General features: G+C 39.3%; 1 protein-coding gene across 12 annotated transcripts in view; it reads left to right on the top strand.

Annotated features, from left to right (window-relative positions):
• The first annotated feature begins 9,323 nt into the window (after window positions 1-9,323).
• The window catches only part of IKZF2 (IKAROS family zinc finger 2), a 154,223-nt gene continuing 142,419 nt past the window's right edge, over window positions 9,324-21,127 (top strand). For 2 of the 12 annotated variants that reach the window (XM_049106502.1, XM_049106494.1), the window contains exons 1-3: window positions 9,324-9,633; window positions 12,591-12,639; window positions 13,470-13,574. In XM_049106502.1, coding sequence (XP_048962459.1) covers window positions 12,606-12,639; window positions 13,470-13,574 — 139 coding nt within the window. In that variant the 5' untranslated portion in view covers window positions 9,324-9,633; window positions 12,591-12,605. Of the gene's footprint in view, window positions 9,634-9,944; window positions 10,261-10,691; window positions 11,032-11,458; window positions 11,509-12,590; window positions 12,640-13,469; window positions 13,575-13,613; window positions 13,808-21,127 lie in introns of those variants that run through there. The other 10 variants (XM_049106501.1, XM_049106493.1, XM_049106492.1 and 7 more) reach the window with 9 other exon arrangements.

Here is a 21,127-nt window from a genome sequence, read left to right as displayed (position 1 = left end):
GAGGCTGAAGGATTCGTTGAAGTTCTAAGATATGATATTCTTTTTTTTTTTTAAGATTTTATTTATTTATTCACGAGAGAGAGAGAGAGACAGGCAGAGGGAGAAGCAGGCTCCGTGCAAAGAGCCCAATGTGGGACTCGATCCTGGAACTCTGGGATCATGCCCTGAGCCGAAGACGCTCAACCGCTGAGCCACCCAGGCATCCCTAAGACATGATATTCTTGAGGGTCAGGAGAAAAGTCTGGCCAGATGACAAGGGTCATGTGCATGTGCAAAATGGAATAAACATAGTGAGCTTCACTATCCAGGGTCTGGTCTTTAGCCTTGGAGGTTATAGAAATCCAGTGTGTAGGTGCACCTAGGACAACTAAGAATGTTTAAACTTACAAAACATGGCTGTATGAAACTTAAAAATATCATCTATGTATAAAGGAAAACGACTATTAAGTATACTCTCTTCACATAAGAAAGTTACATGAAAAGTGAAAATATCACTAAGTAGCTAATATTGGGTTTGAGATTGATCAAAGCATTCTGTGTATGAAAGGCTGTCTAATGGAATCAGGCCTTATAGCCTGCAATGTCTACCTCCACATCAGGAAGGAATTCCAAAAGTGTGTTCCCAAAGTCTTGGGAGAAGGATACCTCTCTCTTAGATACATTAGATTGTGAAGTAAGAAGATTCTTGTTTGAATATCAATGAGTCTTCTGTTAGGCATTTATTCTTGAACATAAGTATCAAGAGATGCTCAGTTATTTTTAAGAATATATTATGAATGAAGTGTCTGTCTGGGTGGCTCAGTTAAGCATCTGCCTTTGGCTTAAGTCATGATCTCAGGGTCCTGGGATGGAGCCCCCATTGGGTTCTGTGCTCAGCAGACAGTCTGTTTCTCTTCTCCTTTTGTCCTCCCACCCCCTCAGTTCTCTCTCTCTAAAATAAATAAACAAAATCTTTTTAAAAACTCAGAATATATTATGAACATACCAGACCCCTTGTTAATTTCATATTTTGGCTATCTCAAGATGTTTTGGGAAGCTCTTCTGCCTTAGGACAGGCCATCCAAAATCCTAAAAAAAAAAAAAAAAAAAAAAAAAAAAAAATATTTCCCCCAAAGCCATCAGTCAGCTTCCTTCAAAAGTGGTACCTCTGTTATCAAATAAAAGTATTATTTCTTTTTGTTTTGGGGAAGAAAAACCTGTATGAGAGAACAAATATGTTACTCCTAATATCTATGCAAAGTGGGGTAGAAAAACCTAATTAAAAGACGATAGTTTTATGTCTCTATTCCAGTATTCAATTTGTAAATTAAAACATAGAAAAAATCCTATACTCACAGGCTTCCTTTAATGGATCCTAGCAAAATGTTCAAATTGACCTTTACTATAAACTGAGAGTTGCTCTCCACTAGAAAAAAATCTGTTACTTGAATTCAAAATGTCATTTAAGAATACCATAACCATTTAAAATCACAATGTTCACTACACAAATTCAGTCATTCATTTTTTACACACTTAGGTCAAGTAAGTCTACAAAAGGAAGGAGTATGATGCTTATATTTTTGGGAGCAGTGAATCAGAAGTGTTCCCTTTTGAAATAAAAGTGCAAATATGCTTGGTGAACCAGAACTTAAAGTTAAGATTTTGTATGTGTCTCTTTGTCACCATTAATTGATACTCATTCTTTTTTTTAATAATAAATTTATTTTTTATTGGTGTTCAATTTGCCAACATACAGAATAACACCCAGTGCTCATCCTGTCAAGTGCCCCCCTCAGTGCCCATCACCCAGTCACCCCCACCCCCCGCCCTCCTCCCCTTCCACCACCCCTAGTTCGTTTCCCAGAGTTAGGAGTCTTTATGTTCTGTCTCCCTTTCTGATATTTCCCACACATTTCTTCTCCTTCCCTTATATTCCCTTTCACTATTATTTATATTCCCCAAATGAATGAGAACATATAATGTTTGTCCTTCTCTGATTGACTTACTTCACTCAGCATAATACCCTCCAGTTCCATCCACGTTGAAGCAAATGGTGGGTATTTGTTTCTAATGGCTGAGGAATATTCCATTGTATACATAAACCACATCTTCTTTATCCATTCATCTTTCGGTGGACACCGAGGCTCCTTCCACAGTTTGGCTATCGTGGCCATTGCTGCTATAAACATCGGGGTGCAGGTGTCCTGGCGTTTCATTGCATCTGCATCTTTGGGGTAAATCCCCAACAGTGCAATTGCTGGGTCGTAGGGCAGGTCTATTTTTAACTCTTTGAGGAACCTCCACACAGTTTTCCAGAGTGGCTGCACCAGTTCACATTCCCACCAACAGTGTAAGAGGGTTCCCTTTTCTCCGCATCCTCTCCAACATTTGTGGTTTCCTGCCTTGTTAATTTTCCCCATTCTCACTGGTGTGAGGTGGGATCTCATTGTGGTTTTGATTTGTATTTCCCTGATGGCAAGTGATGCAGAGCATTTTCTCATGTGCATGTTGGCCATGTCTATGTCTTCCTCTGTGAGATTTCTGTTCATGTCTTTTGCCCATTTCATGATTGGATTGTTTGTTTCTTTGGTGTTGAGTTTAATAAGTTCTTTATAGATCTTGGAAACTAGCCCTTTATCTGATACGTCATTTGCAAATATCTTCTCCCATTCTGTAGGTTGTCTTTTAGTTTTGTTGACTGTATCCTTTGCTGTGCAAAAGCTTCTTATCTTGATGAAGTCCCAATAGTTCATTTTTGCTTTTGTTTCTTTTGCCTTCGTGGATGTATCTTGCAAGAAGTTACTGTGGCCGAGTTCAAAAAGGGTGTTGCCTGTGTTCTCCTCTAGGATTTTGATGGAATCTTGTCTCACATTTAGATCTTTCATCCATTTTGAGTTTATCTTTGTGTATGGTGAAAGAGAGTGGTCTAGTTTCATTCTTCTGCATGTGGATGTCCAATTTTCCCAGCACCATTTATTGAAGAGACTGTCTTTCTTCCAATGGATAGTCTTTCCTCCTTTGTCAAATATTAGTTGACCATAAAGTTGAGGGTCCACTTCTGGGTTCTCTATTCTGTTCCATTGATCTATGTGTCTGTTTTTGTGCCAGTACCACACTGTCTGTGCCAGTACCACACTGTGATACTCATTCTTTATGGGGTAGTTATCTTTTAACTCACTCTCTGTGGTTCTCTCATGTCTTTCATTTGTTCAGAAGAGCTCAAGGGAAGTATTGATGAATACCTGATGATAAAGTATTAGGTGTCAAATAGGTCATATTTCACACAGATAGGCACTGGATTGGTAGAGTTCCATGTTGATACCACATTTCAATAAACTTCTAAGAACATCATGGACATTTGAGTTTTCTTCCAAGCAGGTTCAATATTGAACAGTAGTTACCCAAAGGGGTGGAGTTAACTATGGCAATGGTCCTGTATGATTGGTAAATACATCATGGTGGTTATTACTATGGGCTTTTTAGAACTTAAAACACGTCTTTGAGTCCAGCTCTGACAATATGCTTCCCCGAAAAGATAATAATGTATCCACATTTCAATTTCTTCATGTGGGAAACAGGGCTAATATTATCCCTTAAAAATGACTATGGGGCTAAATGAGATAATGCATGTAACATGCTTATCGTGATGCTTGGCATAAAGTAAATGCCTATCATGGTAATATAGGCATGGTATATAGCTGGTATACCATGGCATAGATGGTATATAGCTAGTCCCACTGATACTACATTGAAATCAGTTATGTCATCAATCTTAAGTGCTATAGATTCTGCATCAGGATTTCTCAAAAATGATGTATTTCAAAAACATAGTCTTCCAATGAGGCAATTTCTGGAATATAGTTTATAGGACTTTTGATGATATCCTTAGTCTACTAAGTGGGACTTTCCCAGGTGTCTAGTACCTCACCATGACGTCAAGTTTTAAGTTCCTTTTTGAAGCGTGAACATAGCTGTTAGGGGGAGGGATACCGATAGTGTTATTCTCATCTTCATATATCATGTCTTGAGACAGTTCAGAATGCCACACTAACCTCTATATTAAGCTAACCTTTCTCTAAACCACAAGTCATGAGAATTGGGGGAGGTGACATTTGACTTTACTACCTGTAAATGACCTTTCTTTGATTAATTTCCCTCTTCCAAACCACACGCCATCTTTCAGAGTTATCAGGCAGGAAACGGCTCCCCGTTTCTATCCCTGTGTGGCTTTTAATTCCCTAAGTTGTCACCATCTGGTCATAAAAAGGGGGAAGATTGAATCCCAGGATCCTTTCCTTCACTTGCTGTTGGTGTGTTCTATTTTCTTCAGTCTATATAGGATTGTTTAAACATGTGATTAGATTCTGGCTGTACTGTGAAAGAATTTTGGTTTACAAGGAGTGGAGGCTTCTCACAAAAACTGGACATGTAATTCCATGAGCTTTTCACAGGACTGAAAAATAAAACAAAAGAAAACAGGATCATACTCCTATTGGCACTGGTTTAACTACCAAGTACTAGCCTTGCAATGTAACCTGTCATCTGCTTTGGACTATGGATATCTAGCAGAATCTGACTGTTGGTATTATAAATCTCTGGGCTACTATGCCCTAATTTCATTTACCAATTCCAAAGTCAAATGGTCATTTTTGGTTTTCTCTCTTATCCCCAGAGGGTGTTTATTATCTTGTATCTAACTTACTGCTCAGTAGACAACATGTGTTCTCCTTATTTATTATCCCTTCTATTTGTAAGCTGTGTCTTGAGAAAGTTGAATCATCTTTTTCTTCTTTTGTGCTAACACTTTACTGGAGAATTCATTAACCTCATTATACTTTCTGTGTTCATGGATTTTAGGGTGTTTAAGAAGAATGTTCTTCTCAATGTGTTTTAGAGTTGTTTTTTGAGCATCAGCTATCTACACTTGACCCGGCCCAAAGTTCCTTCATTTTTGCATTGATAGAATTCATTTCCTCATAATGCTGAACACAACTGCATCTTAAAGCAACTATGATATATTCTGATGGCATTTTTAAGAATGTGTACTTTCATTTTGATTCAGAAACTTCTCCAGTCCTCACCCCCTTGGTCTAAGTTTAACTCCCACAATTTGTAATTCTCATTTGGGATAGAGATAGCTTATCTTCTGCTCTACATCAAAACGTACTGTCTAGAAGAAATCTGATATTATTCTATCAAAGTGTGAATTTAAGTCACAATGTTACCTTTTCTAGGGACATGGATATTTGCACAAGAGCCTTATCTCTAATTGCAAAGTGACACTCTTAAGAATTGTTAAAAGAAACTACTGTTCAGGGTGGACGGAATAAGAAGACCCTTACCATGGGGGACTCACATGCCATGCAAACAGACCCCAGATTATCAATGTACTCGGGGAGGTATCAATATGCCTTACTTATGAACTGGATTTGGTATCTTAGAATGTTTTCTTTGAAATTATGGTTCTATTTCTGGCCTGCTTGCTTCTTCATGCTGTCAATCTAGGTCGACAGGAGAATATGAGACCATTGTTCCACATCCCGCTTAAAAGAGAACACCACTTCAAAGAGAACACCACCACCTGACAAAAATAAAACAACAAGCAATCAGTTTAAAACATTGTGTCTGGTGCTTGTTAATTTTAACTTTTTCAGGGATTTGAGTAACTTTAGGGAACCTACTTTGGGTGATTATGTTCTATATCTGCACAACAAAGCCACCTAAATAAAAATAATTAATATATAATTAACTTCCAAAAATTTCCCCTTTAATATTAGGCAAGTATTACAATGTTTAGAATTGTCCCCTCTTGTCCCCTGCTAAAAACAAACTAAAAAGTTAAAAAACATGGAATAAATTCCTTGAACAACAATTCACTTTTATTAAAATTCCTTTAAATCTAACACAGATAAAATAAGCCATCCAAAGAGAACAAAATCCTTCATAATGAACCTTTTAGCTTTGCTGCCTTTTAAAAATGTTCTTTTGCTAATTGCATTCAGTGATTACAGAATTAAATCTGTTGCGTTGTCAGTCAACTTGGTTTACGCATTATCAGGCATTAGCGTGAAATAAATTGTTTATGAAACAGAGAGGTCACATAAATGCATAAATGAAAATTATATTTGATGTACAATTTTAACCACTCTTCCTCTTTATATTTGTAAAAATTATATTCTTTCCAAAGTGCTCACATTCTTCCTGTGGATGTAAGCCAGAGAGCTGACCTGTTGATGATGTTCATAACATTACTTATGAGCCAAGACTTGACCAAAGTCTTTATGAAATTAGACTCTATCTTGTTATCCTACCCTTTTTGTCCCTTAAAAACAGTTTAACATACAAAGCTAGGTGAGTATGCGATGAACTCCACATTCATCCATTTAGTAAAGGTTTATTGAATACTGACGTACCAAACACTGTGCTAGTTGTGAGAGAACAGTTGTTAGCAGGACAGACATAATCTCTGCTCTTAAAAAAGATGACATTCTGGTGGGGGAGACAGATTTTCTTTCAAAACTCAACAGATAAAAATATTTACAAATGGTACGATGAAAGAAACGTGCAAAGAGCCAAGATATGGGTTGGTGCTGGGTAGGCACAGTTTCTGGTAGGATGGGACAGAAAGGAGGAGAAAGCAGCTATTTGAAAAATGGTGGGTGTGGGGTATGTTTTCTCCCCAACTCCTAACTCCCCAAAGTGAATATTTATACAGTACTGCACTTCCCTGGTGGCACATTTTTATGCATAGTATAACCATCTACGTATTTTAAAAATGTGTGTATTGTAGTTACAGCAAAAGATGGAAATAAATACATCCTCTAACCACTATAAAAATACTGTAGAGAAAAACTGTGAACACAGTGAATTACTACAGTTTATACAAAGGTTCCTTTCTCCAAGTACAATTGTGAGTCTCAGAGCCAGGATTATCCAAGTGTAGAGGATAAAATAGAACCCCTGGTCTAAGTATGTAAACATAACCTTGACTTCTTTGGGGTGAGTTGGACATACTATGATCTGCAAATGAGAAAGAAACGTAAGACATTAAACCAGGGAAAAATTTCCCAAATGGTCTAATTCTCACCAATGGTTATGTGATCTTTGCCATCCTAAAATTTGGGAGCCATCGCCCCTTGCCTAAATCCCCCAGTCTTGGGGAGACAGGGCCACCAAATGCAAAGTGTCTGAATGCTTAGCCACTAGAGGGAGAGAGCGTGCCTCTGGTGATTCCCGAGCCAATGAAAGTTAACTCCTGGAAAGGATAGGCTTTCAGGGGAGCTAAATTAAGCTCTAACCAGCTAGGGGTAAGGACTATTCCAACTCGGGTAGCTTTGGGAAATTTGAGGATGGTTCCTTAGGACTTCACAATGGATCCTCTTCCACTAGTCACGAGACCGCTTAAACGATGCAGATATTTCACCTTCTTAATTCATCTTTTCCAAGGACCTCTTTGCAGATCCTTAAAACACAAGGCTTAAGTTTTAGAGAGGACTTGTGGCGACTCAGGGAAGTCATGTTTCCCTTTATGTTTTGGAAATTTATATATAATGAACAACACTCCAACTTTCTAAGATAATTTAGGACTAAAATCTTTGCTGTCTACTGGGATGATTGGAATGATTTGTGGAATTCTGTCTTCAGTCTTTCTCAATTATATAAGACTTTAGGAAGATTTTTCTTTAGATAATAGGCTTAAAAAAATCCCCCAAACCGTGCCTTACCAATACATAACTCATAGGAGAGAGAGAGAGAGAATATATATATACACACAGACTCACAGGAATTGCAATTTTTCTTAAGATTGTCATGAAGTTGTTGCTGCCCTAAGCCCAAATGATTCGTTCTCCAATGAAAATTGGTCAATCTTGTTTGCACTAGGGCACCAACTTTCATTTTCCATAATTCAAAAACGAGCTTCTCTGTACGATTGTCGAAAAAAAAAAAAAAAAAAGACCCTTAAGTTTTTTTTTTGAAATAAACTCTTAAGAAGTAATCATTATACGACTTATATACACAGTTATTACACAAATCCCACGGTGACCATTATTCAGTGTTTATTAATGTGAATGGATTCCCTTTCCCACCTCGTTATCTAAAGACACGATCCAACCATTTACAGACCTACAGACTAGGGTTTAAGATCTACTTTGATGATTTTTAGTTTCAGTGTAGCACTTCTCTTTCCACAGCAGGGAAGAAAAAAAAAAAAAAAAAAAAAAAGACCAAACAAACCCAAAACTCTCCGCGACTATTTTTGGGATTCTTGAAAGGAGTAGGAGTACGATGCCTCCTCCTAACTCTTGCAGCATTGATTCCCTTCACAATCTGTGATACGGTTTCTCAGAAATGCTGTTTGGCAGTCCTGATAATTTCATGTGTTTTCAAACTCAAGCCACCCAGACTCCACAGTTCAGTATTTTCAGCTCCTTTCATTTTCCTTTTCCCTTTAATTATAGAAGCCTCTATTCCCTCTTTTTGCAAATGCGGTCAAGTTAGATGCTCCATGCTACTATTTGTAGAAGATACATGCTTTTTTTTTTTTTTTTTTCTTTCCCCCAGGACGCTCCACGACGCTTCTCTGGAGGTAGGAAGGCTGTGCTGTACCTGGCGGTGCAGAGGGCAGCGCCCCGGGGGGTCGTGCGAGCTCCCCGGGACCCTCGGCCCCCCCTCGGGCTTCGGTGAACGCCGCAGCAGCCCCGGGGGCCGCAAGCAGAAGCCAACGCTCTAATTTTAAACTTGCACCGTGAAGCACTTTGCAGAGTGGAGCTCCGTCTCCTCCCTCCGCGCCCTCGCTGCCTCGGGACTCGCGCGCGGGGCTCCCCGGGGCCGCGGGTGGACGCCGCAGCCCCGCTCCCCTCGCGCGGCCTCGTCGCCAATCGCAGTTTGAAAGAAAACTTCGGCATGGACCTCCGGTCGCCGCTGCAGTCCCTCCTTCCCGGCCGGCGGAGAACGTGAGGTTGATTAGGACTCGGGGCGCGCGGGGCGGGGTGGGGGGGGCGGGCTGGGGGCCGCAGGTTACCTGGTTCCCCCCGGCCCGCTGCGGGGGGCGGGGCTCCGGGGGCCGCGCGCGGGGGGGGGCGGGGCGGGGCGGGGGCGCGCGGGTGGGCGCGAGGCAGTGCGCGCGCCGCGGGGCCGCCGCCGGGCAGCACTTGTCCTGTAATCGATTGCCGAGCGCGCCGAGCGGCCCGGAGCGCAGCCCCGCGCACACGCGCCGTCGCCGGCCCGCGCGCACCCGCGCACGCGCGCTCGCGCACCCACGCACCCACACGCACGCGCGCCGGGCCCCGCCGCCGCCGCCGCCGCCGCCTCCGCCGCCGCCGCCGCCGCCGCCGCCGCTACTGCCGCCGGCCCGCCCTCCGCCCGCGGGCGTCTGCGCGAGCCCGGCCGGCGGGGGAGATGTGCTCCGGCTCCGGCGGATCGGTTTCTCGGGGTTTGACCAGCTGTCCCGGGCTAACCCTGCTCCTCGCTGAAGATGGAGGAAGTAAAAACAGGATTACCCTTAGCTCCAGATCCACTGCCTTAGTTTCCACCACCCACCGCAGTGCACAAACACACGTTAGGCACAGGAAAGAGAGAGAGAGAGAGGCGATACACTAACAGTAAACACAAACAAAAGGGTGATGGGATTATTTTACTGCATGCACTGCTGAGGTAAATCTCCGCTCGGCTTTGGCGTGGGGAAGAGCCGCTCTGGTTTTATTTGTCTTCTGGTTCATAGATGGTCTATAAATGTGCGTGTCTGATTTGCAGGGGGGGGGAGTGTTTTCAAAGTTAAGCGTGATTCGGTAGCATCTCGGTTTGCACTGTGCTGTGATCCAGTGACTTGTTGCTGTGGAGCGGTCCCGGTGACAATACGGCGGCCGCTGGAGCGGGCGGCTCCGCGGCGGCCGGAGGGAGGGAGCCCGCGGCGGCGAGCGGGGCGGCGGGGCGGCGGGGCCGGCGGGGGCGGCGGGGGCGGCGGGGGCGGCCGCCCGGGGCACCGGCCTGCGGGGATGCTGACCCGCCCGCCCGCGGCTCCGCAGCTGTCAGGGCTTTGGGCTCGCCGTGCTTTGTTTTGACTCGAATTCCGAGAGAGATCGGGTAGCTTGAGATACCTTGCAGCCAGCCGTCCTGGTGGAAGGAAGGGAATATCCAGATCCTGTTGGAATTCTTGGGGAAAAAAAGCAAAAAAAAAAAAAAAAAAAAAAAAAAAAAAAAAAAAGAAGAAGAAGCTGGCATGACACATGTGCAAAGGCAGCCGCTCAATCACTTTGACAGGTTCCAGTATGGGCGAAAGAGGTGGCATGAAGATCTGATTTCTTTTTTTAAAAATTTTTCCCCCTTTTATTTTTATTATTTTATTTTGTGTGTGTGTGTGCCCAGGGCGAAAAGCCGCCCAGTGCAGTTGGCCTAGGCTCCCGGCTGCGATCTGACCGCCCCTCCCCTCCTACCAGCCTCCCCCCTCCGCACCCCCCCCCCCCCACCTTTTCTTTCAGTTTTCTTGTCTTAGCTTTTGGTCGATTCTTAAGGAACCGGTGGATCAAGTTTTTTCTCTTCTGGTTAATCGCATTGCTGTAGCACTGACTGACCTCTCTCTCTCTCTCTCTCTCCCTCTTTTTTTTTTTTTCCTCTTTCCTGAAAGTACGTGGTGCCATTCCTGAGTGACTTTTCCTACTAGACCATCCCAAAGGGACGAGGGGGAGGGGGAGGAGGAGGAGGAGGAGGAGGAGGAGGAGGAGGAGGAGGAGGAGAGGGGGGTGTTCCTTCTCTCTCATTTCTTGGTTTTGTTTATCAGCCGATCTGTTTGCAGGATTTGGGCTCGGAATGACCCACCTGTAAAGTGCTTTTCCTTCCTCCTCGCCTTGAACTCTGCAGGGGGCTTGGCGTGGAGGGGGCCAGGGAGGGAAAGAGAGAAGGGGGAAAACACAGAAAAAACTTCTTTCTTTCTCTCTCCGTTTATCTTCAGCCCGACATTGTCACCTCCTCTTTGAGGGGTTAGAAGAAGCTGAGATCTCCCGACAGAGCTGGAAATGGTGATGAATCTTTTTTAATCAAAGGACAATTTCTTTTGTATGTACATTTCGTTTCTCTTTCTCCTCTTCTTTTTTTCTTCTTTCTTTTCCTTCTTCTGAGGGTCAGTAACCATTTCATTGATGGGGGCAGACTTCTTTCGCTTCTCCCTGACGTTTCTTTTTCTTTTTTTGAATATGTGTGTGTTAAATTGTGTGTGCAGGGCTAAAGAGATAAACTCATTTGTAAAATATCCGAGGAAACTGCTCCCCCTTTTAAACTTTACGGATGCCTTTCTTGAAAGCCTTATGTAATCATAATTTGAAAGAATTTGATAACAGTACAGCAGGTTGAAATTTAAGTGCTATGTAGGGACTGAGTTGGGAATTTGATCTGATGATTCCATAAAGAAAGAAAGAAAAGTTTTGTTTTTTTTTTGGGGGGGGGGAGGAGGTGGGGAGGGTGGTGGTGAAGAAGGGGAGGGGAGGGAGAAGGGAAGTGGTTTTGGAGACAAGAAGTGAAGCTGCCTGTTTTCCAGTAAGTAATGGAGAAATTCCAGGAGCCAGGGCTAAATATACTTGGCGATCAATACAGAAATGGCTCATTGTGAATAATTTAGCTGCTGGTGCAGTGAGAGTTTTGAAACTAAAGGCAAAAAGGACCAGGGCCAGAGGGGGGGGGGGGGGTGGAGGGAAAGTAAAAATCTCCTCAGGACGTGTCAATTCTTTAAACTTTTTTTCCTTCAAAGAATACAGTTAGCTTATCGATCTTTTCATTATGTGAAATCAAAGCTAGGGGGTGTCATCTCATACAATTTACTTTTGTTTCTGAGAATTAAGTTCTTGTTTTGTGTCATTGGTGCATGAAAATAATTCCCCAAACTTTTGAAAAAGTGATCCCCTTCCCAAGAGCAAAAAAAAAAAAAAAAAAAAAAGTTGGTGAAATTTTCAAAATCAGAATGTATTAAGTTGGCTTGGCATTTGTATCCAACCTTCGTCTGGCAGGAAATTAAGGTTACATTGAACAGGTGCTTACACAGAACTTAGTGTAGGCTAAAATGTCAATACAAGTCTGGGAGTAGGGTGACTGCTGCAGAAACCTTCGAGACACACTTGGGCACTAAATTTTTGTTTTGTTTTGTTTTCTTATGTTTGTTTGTCCTCCCCCCTCCCTATTAGAACATGATGAACCAACTTGCAACAATTGTGAATAGAGCTATCTGTATACCAGGGAAGTCCTCAAACTGCAGTGTGATTGTGGGAAGTAGTGAGTGGTAAAATACTTAAATCCCAGGGAAAGCTGGCACATTTGAGGTGTACCCTCCCTGTTTTTTTTTTCTTTAAGTAAATTCTGATTAACAGAGTCATTCCTTTCTCGCTACAGGCCATCTCACAGCACACTTATCTTTCCTATCCTATCTCCAGCAGGAATCAGATCATTTGCAGAAAGAGTTCAGTGACTTGCAAATGAGCACATACAGTACTGTAGTATGTTTCTTGGGCACAGGTTGCAGGAGCAGCAACATGGGCTAACTGCTTGGAGCTTCAAATAAGTTAAGCATTTAATGGCAGATACTGAAAGGAATCATTGTGTTAAGGGTATCATCTTTTGTATTGCAGCACTGCACTTTGACTATGGAAACAGAGGCTATTGATGGCTATATAACGTGTAAGTATTCATTTTCACTAATTTGTTATTGGTAATAAAATTGCATTTGTGTTGCCTGTATTTTATCTTCTGAATTATGTTTTAATCAGGGATTCTGTACTCTTATTTTCTGTCTGTTCACAGTTTCACCTTTAAATGAGTCTGAGAAAAATACCAGCAGAGAAACAAAACGAGGGAAATAATAGGAATATACCTACTCTATTAATGATAGTATGTTTAGTCAGTAGTGACTGGCTTAGCAGGTCAACACTTTTCCACTGGAGGGTTTTCATTTATTTTACTCTAAGTTTAGAATAAGTCAGGTTACATATATGTCTACTAATATGGCGTGTACTAAATATTTACTACTCTGTAACCTAATTTTTTGACACATAATGTGAAAGCTCCTTAAGTCGACCTTTTTTTTTTTTAGCCAACTTTCCTTTTTTGACATCCAGCTCTCTGATACTCAGCATTTTGGAAAATGCTCGTTATAAATTACCTTGTGCTTAATAGTTAAATTAGATGTTCAAAGAAAACTTATTTTTTCAACAGAAAAATACTTTAGAAATCAACTCTTTCAGTTGCCCTCATTTTACAGTTAAGATTATTGTGATAATCAAATTTTGTAATTTCTTTTTTTTTTATTGTGGGCTGGGGTGGCTCTTCATTATTTCATTCATTTGCTATATATTTCTAAATTAAAATTCCTGATAGTTTCTTTTAAGGGAAAGATGTATTGCATTAAAATTTCAAGGCTATGCATGCCTCTGCATGTATGAAGCAAAGTTGGTAATTAGATTTTATGTGACAATGAACAGAGACTGAAAGATTTTATTTTGTGAAAGCAGGTGACAATGAGCTTTCACCTGAAAGAGAGCACTCCAATATGGCAATTGACCTCACCTCAAGCACACCCAATGGACAGCTCGCCTCACCAAGTCACATGACAAGCAGTAAGTCTTCATTTTATGATTTTTTTTTTTCCCTATTTCTCTAGCGACACACTTGAATTTGTTAGGTCTTTAGGGTCCTCTCACATTGTGGTGTAGTAGCTGCTATAGATTTTGCTAAAGAAAGAACAACACAGATTTATTCCTGTTCATTCTAGTATCATAAAACATGAGCCTGCTTACTAGTCTGACCTATCCCAAGGTGGCATTTGGGAGCTGGTGCTTACCTGTATCAGGTAAGAAATGTTAGACTTTGCTGGTTATTGTTTTGACTTGCCAGGTTTATGACTAGATTTGTTGTTGTTGTTAGATAAAAGAATATGGAAACAAGTCCCTTCCAAAGGACTCTTCACAGAAAAAAAAAAAAAAAAAAAAAGAAAAGAAATAATTTTATATTGCCTTGGTACAAAGCTAATCCATCAGTGGGAGAATTGCAGTATTACTTTTTCTTTTTTTTTTTTTTTTTAATACGTGCAAGTTTCTTCACCAAAGTGATGGAAGTGAAGTGTAATTGGAAATTTATGGACCTGATTTAAATCCATTTCTCTAACAAAGTGAAAGCGTTTTGTTTTACCCTCTCCAGAGAACTGTGAAAATTAGGAAGGATGTTTTGAACTTGCAGGAATAGACAAGTTTGGGCTACTATTTTTGATAGAGTCATTCATTGATGTAGTAAACGTTGTTTTTTGGTAATAAAAGAGCAACTTCTCTGCTGTCCGTACAGAAGACAAAATACTTCATTAAGAATATGGTTTGTTTTCTCTTAATTATAATGTTTTTACCAGTTTAGTTATTAAGTGCAAATGCTCTGTTACTCTTCCTCAAACGTAATATGAAATACCGTGTTTCCCTTATACTTTTGTATGTGTTAAATTCTTCTGTAGAAAGGACATCTGACTTATATGTAAATATAACTTAATTTAAAAGTTTTCTATTTGGGTAATATGTGAGGGTAAGGCAGTTTCTTAGCTTTTTTTTTTTTTTTTTAAACAAAGATTTAATAACTAAAGGAAACTGAATCAGCTACTAAATTATGAACATATTCTCAAGTTAATTCTGATTATCCAGAGAGAACAAATGTTCTTTCCAGTTTCCTCTTATAGTTCTCAAAACTTGAGGTTGTTATAAAACTACTAACTTTGTAAATAGTAAAGACTTCTGAAGTATAAGCAAAAGTATATAAAGTACTATTAAATACATTTTGTAGTTCATTAACTTTAAGTGGTTGTAGCTATTGACTTGAAATTTTGATTGAACTATATGAATTTACCTATATAAAAGTTTTCTTTTTATTAATGGGAAGTATTTCCCAGGAGATTTCATTCTGGAAGCAATCGTTAAAAATCCTTTATCACATAGAAAGAAAAATTAATAGAGAGTGAGTGAATGGATATTAAATTATAATGTTAATCTTTTATAATGGATCTTGTAACATTAATTTATTTTTTTGGCTAGTTGGCTATAATTTGACAAGTTATACTACTACAGTGTAGTTAGTACAATTTTTAGATTTTAACATTTAATGTTATTAGTTGCTTGGTAAAATAGATTTTTTTATTTCTCTGGTAATTTCTGTTTCATTTCCTAAAGAGTAAAGATAGATTGATAGGAAAATTTCTCTTAGAAGATTTAAGTACCGGCTTTAGAAACTTGAGGAACTTTGAATAATCATAGACTTTTTAGCTATCACCCCCTACCCACCACTAGGATATCAGCAGGAAAATGCGTGTTAATTGGCTCCTTTATTTGTGAATTTGATTTTGGTTTTGCAAGTACTCTTCAAAAAAGCAGCTCACCCATTTATTTTTAAGTAAACATCGCAGAGTGTGGGCATGATCAATTTGAACAAAAAAGAACTGTGCTTTTCACATTTGAGCTTTCCTCACCCAGCCAACAACAGTAAAATTATGTTTGGTACAAGAGTTTTGTTTTGTTTTGTTTTTTTTACCCAAACTTACTAGCCTATGGCAATTCCATGTTAATACGGTTTTTGGCTAAGCTGCATGTGTTTTCGCGTTCTTTTTCCGAAGAGTTGCAGGTGAAATATTTGGCTCTCACTTCAGAGCTGTCTGTTGCATCCTTTATGTAGCCTGTCTTTACAGTATCTAGGTTACCCACTTAGGTGTTAGATGGAGAAGATACCCATTTTTCCTTTCTGTTAGATCTAGGAGAATATCAGCATTTTAGATTGCCCGAGCAAATAGTAGTAAAGAGGGACTCTTGTCTCTTACTTAGAACAAGAGACCTAAAATCCGTCATTCAGATGTTTTTCTGTAACTTGGAATAATTTATGAGTGTGCGCTGGGCCTGTCAAATTGCTTGTGGCAGAGATGACTGGTTTTCCTAAATCCATTTAAATGCATTGTTGAACTTTATCAAATGAAAATAGCTTATTTTTTTTCTGCAGGATATATATATATATATCTTCAAATACACTTCCTGAAGGGCTGTTGCGTCCAAAAACAGAATTGAAATTTTGATTGAAGGTATTTAAGCCAAAAGTAAATGGGAATACCTTTATGATAGATTAAGATAGCCTCCAGGAGCACCAAGGAAAGGACAGGATTGTATGTGTACAAGGGAGAAAGTTATTTTAAAACAGCTTTAAAGGAATTAAAAAACCTTTTTTTTTTTTTTTTTTTTTCCCATAAAGTAACATTCTGGCAGTAAAGTATCAATAACCTGTGATAGACCACTTCTTTTGGTTTTAGGAAACTGGTCAGTTTTACCACAAGGTCCTAGTCATTTGTTTAGGTTATTTGATGACTATTCTAAGATGAAGGGTGTCTGTACAACTTGCTGCCAGCTATTGTATAAAAAATAATGACAGCAGCTATCATTATTTGACAGTGCTAGGAAAAGAGCATTGGCAACTTGGGGGAAAACTAAAAATGTTATATTGTCTGCCGGCTTTTGGTTTTAAAATTCAGCATGTAAGGTAATCTTAAAAAGTAAAGGGTAATACTGATCTTAACATTTTACAGTAGTTATTTCCTGTGTTTTAGAATGAATTTTCTTAGAGAACTTTAGACTTTTTCTTATGGAATAGGATCTCTTTGATAAGAAGATGGGCATTGTTGCCTGAGATCATTAGTGTACATATTGAGTCCGCTGACAATCTTCGGTGTCAGGGATGACAGTATATGCCTTGATGGCTACTGGAAATACACAGTGTTAAGTGATTTTAAAAATAGACTCTGGAAGTTAAGAATCTGAGACAGACAACTCAGACAGAACAATATAAAAATAATCCATATTGTATTTTGGCCATTCAGATGAGTCTTACTTACTTTGTGATTCCTTCTGTTTCTGGGTTAGCTTAATTCCAGTTCTTGCATAGTTGCTTCAGTATCGGTTTCAAATTGTTCCATCTATACATGCTGCTTACTATTTTAAGAAATTAAAGTTCAAAAATTCATAATTAATCTTTATCTTCTACTTTTATAATGCCAATAAGTAAATGTTCCTTGGAGATAGCTAATGGTATGAAAATACACTGTGGCACAGATTTTGTTTCTATTACTTTAAGACTTTTTACATGGATCAACTTTGCAGTCAATACTATTTACCAGTCAGTTTGATGGCCAGGTGGCATGTATGGAATTGGAAGAAGTAGTAATTCTAGTTTTACAAGACTCTGACCAATAATCAGGTCAGGGAATCTAGTTTATTCTTTTCATAGTGCTACACATTCATTTTTTTTCTTAGTGAGTTTCCATTTTTAGAGCCTAGTGAAGCAGAAGTATATTACGTTTTCCATTTTTCTTATGTAGAAATGGAGATCTGAAGAAATCGGTTGACCTTGTAGGTCTCTTAACAAAAGGAGGGAGTTGTCAGGATTGGACCAAAAAAACTGTGATGTTACCTTGCGGGTTAGTTAGATCACTTAACTGTTCTCTCTTTATAATGTCATTATCTCAGTGTGTCCGCCTTGTCCAATACTGACCCATGTTTTAGTGACAAAACTGTATTACAGAAGTAGAGGAAGGTTATTATGAGGGCAGAGTGATAGCAGATAATCTTGTTAAGCAGATGCTCTCATGCACTTTAAAAAATATAGTTTATATTATGGGACTCACCAGCTTTCTGAATTGTCTTCTGTAGCTTGGTTTGGCAGTCACCCTTGGTTGGATTTTCATGGGATACACCCTAATGTAACACCAAATGGGCTTGATATAAAAACTCACTGTTTTGAGTTGTTGTACTTAGGTTTACGTGTATACCCAACCTACATTTAATTTTTACTTGTTGGGAAATTAGGAGAAGAGTTTGATTTGATTTCTTTACACCTATCAATCAAAGTTAAGTATCGTGGTTGTGACTTAAAAAAAAAAAAAAAAAAGGAAACTAAAGGAAGTATGTATGGGCAGGGAATTAACAGCAGAAATGCTGTATATTTGTCTTTGCCCCTCATTTCCCCCTCTTGGCATTTTTAGGCTGCCTCAGCATGAGAATAAAGGCCTGTATTCCTATAGAAGTGTTATCCTTATTGTCTCTGTCTTTGTCAAATATGTCTTTCCCACTGGAAGTACATTTTTTTTTTTTTTAATGTAACATGATTGGTGAAGTTCTTTGGGAGTCTTTCTTCAAGCTTCAATGAATTGAGCTCTCTGGGTTCCTTGTTCTTTCTCCTAACTTTTAATACTGATGTATTTTGATCTAATGAAGTTCTGAAAGATCAATAGCAGGGCCACAGTTGTAAAATGAGATAGAATGTGCTGTTTTTCTTTGATTTTTTTTTTCCCTTTATATCTATTTAGGTCAAATATATTTATTGATTGGGTAGCATTTTCCTTTTGGAATTAATCAAGACACAGACTATCTATGCTTTGAAAGAGGTAAGGAGTATTTAGGAACAATGTATTCCTTATTATAAATGTTTAATCAGCACTCGAGTGAGAAAAGGACGGGGGATATAATTTATTGAGTATATATAGGAAGTCCAGCACTATGCTAGATGGATCCCTATTATTTCACTTAGTCTCAATGATAGCTCTGTGAGAGAAGTAGTTACTCCATTTTAAAAAAAGATTTTATCTATCTATCTATCTATCTATCTATCTATCTATCTATCTGAGAGAGAGAGAGAAAGTGAGAGAGCAGAGTGGGAGCAGAGGGAGAGAGAGAATCCCAAGTAGACTCCAAGCTGAGCGCAGAGCCCATGCTTCATTTTATAATACAGAATAGGGCACAGAAGCAGCAGATTATAAGTGGTTAAAAATATGGGCTTTGGAGTTACACATGCCTGTGTTAGAATTCCTGCTTTGCTATTAACTTGCTGTGTGCCCTTAGGCATGTTACTTCATGTCTCTGAGCTCCAGTTTCCATACCTGTAGAATGGGGATAAGCCATACCTGCTTCAGTGGACTGCTGTGAGTTTTAAATGAATATACACAAAGCATGCACCAAGAACATGCTTAAATTCAATAAATAATCACTACTGGTATTGCTCAGAGCAGTCAAGGTACTTTATCATCGATCAGTGGCTCATAATAAAAAGAGTTTATTTCCAAATCCATTTCTGTTTGAAATTTAGGTCTTTTGCTCTTTCCTTTTTACTGTGTGGAACAGAGATAGGGATTTCTAATAATTTAGAGTAAAAATTGAAAAAAAAACCTTTCTATTATTTAATATCTAGGAAGATTTCGATTAACAAAGAAGTAGAATTTGTCTGTATGTTAGAAATTCTTTTTATTAGGTTTCAATGTTCGTGAGTGTAGTTTTATGTTGTTGGCTGTATGTAAAGAAATCATTGCTTACCTTCGGTGCTCCAAAGATATTGGTCATTAAGAATGGTAAAAGAGAGGATCCCTGTGTGGCTCAGTGTTTAGTGCCTGCTTTCGGCCTACGGTGTGGTCCTGGAGTCCCGGGATCCAGTCCCAGAATCGAGTCCTGGGATGGAGTCCCATGTCGAGCTCCCTGCATGGCATCTGCTTCTCACTCTGCCTGTGTCTCTGCCTTTCTCTCTCTCTTTCTCTTTCTCTGTGTCTCTCATGAATAGATAAATAAAATCTTTAAAAAAAAAAAAAGAACGGTAAAAGAAAGAAATCCACTTAAACCTATTCATATCTATAATCAATTCTTTTTTTGAAGGTCTGTATCTAAAATTTTACTTCACTTGATGCTTCTGGTAATACCATAAATTCTTATTTGATGATACCTAATCATGTTGTAGGCCAGATTGTTACTAATTGTGCATTTTGGGGTAATTTATTTGTTTTAAATTTGAAGTAAGCTTAAAAACTATAATTATCACTTCTAGGCATTTGCCATGTTGCAGCATCATTCTAATTGATTAATTCAGCAAGTTTATAGACTACCTTTAATGCATCAGGCACTGCAAGGCGAATCCAAAGGTGAATAGTACACTGTACTCCAGGAGCTCATGCTCTAGTTTGAAAGGCATTTAAGCAGGGCATTATACTATGGTATGCTCAATGTTCTGATTATAATGGGAAGTGGACGGTGATACTAGTTCAGGAAGTCTTCTTAGAGACGGAGGCTGGTTGAGCTGAAACTTATTGAAGGAATAGGATTTAGAAGAGGAGTGGAAGGCTTTTTCCGTATAAAGGATGCATCCACAATGGGAGCTGAGAAATAATATATGTTCTGGGAAATAAAAGCAGTTGGTATTTCTAGAGTGTGAGGTTGGTGCATAGGCTTTGAGGCTAGAGATGACTCTGGACAATCAGGACAAAATCATGGAATACTGTATATAGGAGAAAATTTGGATTTCATTTTCAGGGGAGTCGAGGGATTTAACAAAGCAGATGACTTCTGTCTTGATTGTTGTGGGATCACACTGGCCATACTGTGGGAGAAAAGACTGTGCATGGAGACGTGTCTAGAGGCTGGAGTATTTTAAACAGGTATTGCAATTGTTGAGTGAGAAGTTGTGAGAGCTAGTGGTAGTGGGGATAAAAAAGAAGAGAAGGATTTGGGAAATATTTCGCAGCTCAAAGTGGATAGGACTTGGATAGTAGGGTTAAGGAGAGAAGGAAGTTCATGATGATGATCCGTCGATTATTGGATAAATGGCAGTAGGTTCCATCAGGGAGGATAGTATATACTAGAGAGGTTTCCAGGAAAAGATGTAGTTTAGTTTAGTTCTGAATCCAGAGAGTTTGAATCATCTGTAGGATTTCTGAGAAGATGGCAATCAGACATATGGACAGATGGACTGGAGTGTGAATTTTCCTAATCTCATAGATAGATTGCGATTTGGTTACTTTGCTACTATATTACTTTAACAATAATTTAGGACTTAAAAAAAATTCTCCCATAAGGAAGTCCCAGCATTTGATCAGTGACTTTATTCCTAGTTGCCCCATTAAGTCAAGACTCTATGTTGAAATGTGTGAGTATAGGTTTCAATGCCCTCTCCCTGTTTCATGGAGTCCTTTTATGCCAGTCTCAGAAGTTGGATTAGTTGATGTGATTGACTTAACCGCATTTTGAACAAAATATGCCAATCCTTCTCTTTAAATTTTTGTGGTACATTTTATATCATAATTTCTGTGGTTATTTATTTTAAAAAATCATAAAGCTAATGTATA

This window comes from Canis lupus, chromosome 37 (assembly GCF_003254725.2).
Source record: "Canis lupus dingo isolate Sandy chromosome 37, ASM325472v2, whole genome shotgun sequence".
NCBI lineage: Eukaryota > Metazoa > Chordata > Mammalia > Carnivora > Canidae > Canis > Canis lupus.
The sequence above is the reverse complement of the archived record's forward strand: the minus strand, read 5'-3'. Positions and strand labels throughout refer to the sequence as shown.